General features: G+C 34.8%; 1 protein-coding gene across 2 annotated transcripts in view; it reads right to left on the bottom strand.

The window, feature by feature from the left end:
• Positions 1-5526, bottom strand: part of GABRA2 (gamma-aminobutyric acid type A receptor subunit alpha2) — a 121844-nt gene that overhangs the window by 116055 nt on the left and 263 nt on the right. For both annotated transcript variants that reach the window (XM_060299292.1, XM_060299291.1), the window contains exons 2-3: positions 4512-4589; positions 1859-1974 (exon numbers count right to left, since the gene is read on the bottom strand). In XM_060299292.1, the coding sequence (XP_060155275.1) occupies positions 1859-1974; positions 4512-4582 (187 nt within the window). In that variant the 5' untranslated portion in view covers positions 4583-4589. The remainder of the gene's footprint in view (positions 1-1858; positions 1975-4511; positions 4590-5526) is intronic.

The following is a 5526-nucleotide window of genomic DNA, read 5'->3' on the forward strand; positions in this document are numbered from 1 at the left end:
GAATGCTGATGACCAAAGTAAAAAGAATGGAAGAGATATTTTTAAAGAAATATGAAGAGATAAATGGTAATATCCATGTCCTTTAACAGGTAGTTTTTACTTCCCAACTATACACCCACAGTGTAAACATTTCTCTTAAAATCTCATAGACAAAATCCAAGATCTAGCTTAAATATCTTAAGTCTTTTTGACAGCACATGATTTATTAAAAAATAATAAAATCTAAGCCTTGGGAAAATATCTGCTTTAGTGCAATCTACCTCTCAAATCACCATCATGAATTATGACAGCCTCATGCTAGGCATACTTCTGTTGTATGAGTTTGACATTAGCTCCTTGCTATATATGCTAACATGGACAGTAATGCCTTCTATTCATGGTCATTAGAAATGTTAATTACTAAGAAAATATTCTTTTCCTTTAGTTTTTCCTTATTTTAACTTTTCTTTTAACTTTTTATTTTATATTGGAGTAAAGAACTTATTTACAAAATGGAAACAGACTCATAAACTTGAGAGTTTTTCTTTTAGTAGACTAAGTGTATATTAAACAATTGAATTATCTCTGAGAGATACAATGTATCATACTTCTGAACATTATTCTTCCCCATCACTTCTCTCTTGAAATGCAAGGTACCACTCAGGATTCAAGTCCAAAACCACTATCAATTAAATGGCATATTATTTAAAAACAAGTTGGGTCTTTTCCAACCTTTTCTGACTCCTGGGCAATGCAAACCATACAATTGCCAAATATGTATAGAATTAACAACCACCTACATTTTTCAAAGACAGTATTGACATAAACATCCAGGCGTTTAGTCACTACACATCTTTTCAAGCAATTTAATATTGCCAACCTGGTAATAATCAGGCTAACTATATAAACCTTCAGTCAGTACCAAGCATTCAACTAATTCATCTTAACTTTGAATTAGTTATTAAACTGAACATCCTAATTAGTATAACATACATTTGATAAATGTGTGCATGCAGATATATACATATATATATATATATATATATACATCTCATGTTAGAATTAATGAGTAACAATATTTTGACTCAGAATCCTTTCAGGAATTACACACTTACCTTACTTGTACATAATCTCCTTAGTATCACCCATCTATGCTAAAGGATAATTAAAATTTAACACATTAGCCAAGCCTAGTTTCCTTTACCTTTATGGATAAAAATAGATCTGTTTTTCTGAGTTGAGAATGAATGTTTAAATTTGAAATCAAACTGTGCCACAGGTCAATAAATTAGGCCTACAGCTGAAGTATACCCAAAATGTCTTTGAAAGTTTCAAGAATGCCAAACCGGTGCTGTATTTTAGAAACGTCACATGCACATGTAAAGATATATCATCACGGAATCCTGTGATGATTGCTAAAATTTATCTGGTTGCTAAAATTCAACCCAGATACTCTTTTATAGTTTTATGTTTCCCGTTTCTATATATCTGTACTAGTGTGAAAGTAGGCATCTGCAAAATTCAATGAAGGAAACGAAAGATACTATACAAGCATATCTGCCCAATAATGTCACGCTTTCACATAGTCTAAGTTTGAAAAACTTAGCCATTATAAATAAACTAATTTAAAAACTATTCATGCACAAAGTCTGGGCTCTATATGACTTCAGGTAGTCTATAAAAGGTATGGTAAATACATTATATCTGTATAAAAGGAATCAGAGATAATGTTTATTTCATATACCTTATTTTCTATTACCTATGGTTTTTAATATGTGACAATGCATTCATGTGTAAAATGTATTAAAATATAAATATTACCCTTAACTTTTAAAGGCATTATTTTGTGAGCATTTAAGAAAAGGAAAACTATTTTTACCTCCCAGTCCTGGTCTAAGCCGATTATCGTAACCATCCAGAAGTCTGTCTAGAATTCTTGTAAAGATGGTAATGTTATTTTTAGCCTCATCTTCTTGGATGTTAGCCAGCACCAACCTAAACAGATAATTTTACAAGCTGATATATATACATACGTGTGTTTTGCAAGTGCCAACATGCTCTTCCTCCTTGATTTGAATTTTAAGGCTCCCTGAGCTATTAGTGTCACCCGTTTTCCTCCTTTTTTTTTTTTTTCCACTCCTTTAAATGCCAGTATGTCTATAGGGAAGGTAAACATGCTGTTGGAAATAGATAATAAATACTAGCTTATCAGAAAGTTTGATCCCAAAATTATTTCAGATTTCTATCACTTCGCATTTTGTGTGACCTATTCAATTTTTCTAAAATGCACTCCCTAGAATATATTATGATGGTAGATTATCACATGCAGATACTATTAGTAATGTTGTTCTGCATTTGGAAAGGTACAAAAACCAAAGGGACTACTGAAAGAATTCTTCAGTGATTTGAATATTAATTGGAAAATAAATTGCCTCCTTGGAGGCACAGAATTTTTCCATCTTTCTGAGAAATGTCTTTTCTTTTTATGTCTTTTTCTCTTTTAAGCCAAGATGATTTTCTAACTTTGGGTATACCTCCACCCAATGGCCAAGTGCAATATAGACAACAGGGAAACTCCGCTGGCTGTGTTCCAGACTCCAATGAAGTCAGGAGGTGGAGGTGGGCTCTGAAAGCATCAGCAGCACAGACACAGCTGCAGAGAGCCTTGGAGGAGTACCCCTCCTGATTGGTCTCTGAGGAGAGCAATAGAGGTCATCCAAAGATTAAAATGCCCAGCTACTGTGTGTGTGTGTGTGTGTGTGTGTGTGTGTGTGTGTGTGTGTGTGATAAATTTGCGGAAAGAATAAGTGGTCTTAAAATATCACCAGAAGAGGGTTAGAAACACTGATTTTCTCCATTATTTCTCCATCAGAAAGCCAGACACCTGGTTTTGTGACATCCAGCAATTTGGTGCAGAAGCAACTGGATGTATAAAACAGAATGTCCCTTTTCGCTGCCATTTTTTTCCCCGGAATGATTCAGAGATTTAAATTACTGGTCCAGAAAAAGAATCATTTATATAATAGAATAAAATACTGACATGAGCATTACTGGTCAAATATAGAACAGAAAACTAGTAGAAGAAAATATGGTTAAGTACTGAGGATTTTTGATGATTATTAATGGACCACAGTTTGTTCACTCCTCTAAAATCAAAGATTATATGTAATTGCATTCTGATCAAGGTGTACTGTGTGAAATATCATTGACAGAATTCATTTGCATTTAAATGATTACACAGCTAGTAGCTAAAAATAGTCATAATACATCGAAAAATCAGTAACCAACTTCAAGCAAATATCCTCTTGGGAGAAGAGAAAATATTAAAATATTGATATAAAGATAAACATTTAAAAAATTATGTAAGCAAATTAGTTCATACCTCAAGCCTCAAAAGTTTTTATGTTGCCTTAAGCTAACTTTAAAACCAATCACTAAGATCGTCATGAAGTTCCACTTAGAGATTTTCACTGGAAAGCGTTTTTTAATCACATGTCACATTTTCTTTGTAAACTCAATATTAAGATATTAAATGAGGAGCTATTTTCCAATTAAAAATAAGACTTCATAAAGAGATTTCTTCTCAGTTCTAGAAAGTATTTTCAAACTTTGACAATTACTGAGACAGGAAAATGAAAATTTTAAAGGGAAATAAAGGTATCATAAAATCAAAAACAGTAATTTTTTTAAAGGAATAATTACATGGACATTATTATGAATCATATTTTAAGTTCTCTGGTATTTTGAAAACCATATCCTAAATTTAGGCAATTAATAAAAGCTGCCCATTGATGATAAAAAAAATCAGAAAAGACTACAATTAAGATGATGCTATTGAAAACAACAGAAATTAAATTTGATATTTGTAGAATACAGGCAAAACAGAATTTGTTACATTTTCAAAGTAAGTACTTTTTATGACAGTACCATTTTAGAAGTAAAAATTTCTAAATCAATAATATGAAAAGTTGATTAATAAATCAAGCTTTTGTTTTATTTGTTTGTGATTGTGAAGTTGTATAGTACCTCCACCTAGAGGTTTCAGATCCACACATCATTTAGGTTTTCTATGTTGACTGAAAGAGCCAAGACCAAAAGGAAAGAAAGACAGAAAGAAAAAGAAAAGAAAAAAATTAACACTCAAATCATTTTAGCTTATGCTTTTCTGTTGGGCTTAAAGGAAAACTGGTGGTTTCTTTACTGAACTTTGGTGTTATTATAATCGCATATAACAACCACTTCAATTCTTTGCAAAAATATGCCATCTAAAGGGCACTCTTTTCTTCTGTGATTTATTTTTTTAGAAAATGTTTGTATTCACTTTTATATTTTATCACTAAAAACAAGAAGCAGCGAACTTTTAATAGTCTCTGTCATTTAATAGTTCTGTTTCTTGGTACAATATGTTTTCATTAGAAATGATCCTTCAAAATACTTCAGCTTCTGAAAAGCCACCTCTGCATTGATAACATTCAAGAAACACACCTTCACCCTGAATTTAAAATGGCAAATACAGTAAATAATTGTCTCACCTGGCTGGGTCCCACACCAAGAAAACAAGCAGCAGCAACTGCATGTTGCAGATGTGCAGTTTCATCTTCATCACCACTCTTTGTAAAGTCATGGAAGAAAAACAAAATACACTTAAAATTACATTCAGTCCCACCATCCAAATAGCCCAAAAGAATGTCATTTCAACTGGGAATTGGAGTTAAAGATATAGAGATTATTCCAGTGGAGTGTGTGTAGGGTGTGATGACTGGAGGAGGGTCTTTTCTTTTCTTTTCTTCTTTTTTTTTTTTTTTCTCTTAACAGAATGATGACCAAATAATCAGACTTTGCTCTGCCAGGAACTTCCCTCAGCCACATCGTCAGCAAACACTGTTTTGTGGACACACACACGTATTAAGAACACACGGGACCCTGCACTGACATTTGAGCTAGAGAAAAGAATGGGTTGGAGGGGAGAGTGAAAAAGGGGAGGAGAAACGGGTATTTCGTGCCACATCCCCTCAACCAAGACCGCCTCCGCGACCACAGCGGGAAAAGCAAGGGGCAGCCAGCCCACTTTTTTCGATTATTCTTCTTTCATTACAATGAACTGCAGTCCTCACGTCTTCACTACTTCAGTCCTTTTAAAATAAAATAAAATCACGTCCCTCCTTGCCCAACCACAGTTGCCCAAGACCACGTCTTGGAGGCAGCCGGGTTCGGATTAACTGCTGCGAAACAACGCGTTTGACAGCTGTTCCGGAGCCGAGGACCGCAATCCGAGCCGGAGCGTAAGGCTCCGGGATCCAGCAGAGGCAGGCAGGCAGCGGCGATCACAGCGTGCAAAGTTAAAAGACTATAAAAGAGCCAGGCTAACGTGCTGCCGGGCGGGCGTCTCGGATCTAATTGTAGTTGCAAATAGGCTTCTGGTGAGGAGTATCGAAATTATTTTTTAAACATGCTGGGGAGGAGGGGGCGACCTGAGCCGCTTCGGTTTCCAGGGACCATCGGAGAGTGAATGGGGGGAGATGAGCCATGCACGGGAGGCAAAGGTAA

This window comes from Globicephala melas, chromosome 5 (genome assembly GCF_963455315.2).
Source record: "Globicephala melas chromosome 5, mGloMel1.2, whole genome shotgun sequence".
Lineage (NCBI taxonomy): Eukaryota > Metazoa > Chordata > Mammalia > Artiodactyla > Delphinidae > Globicephala > Globicephala melas.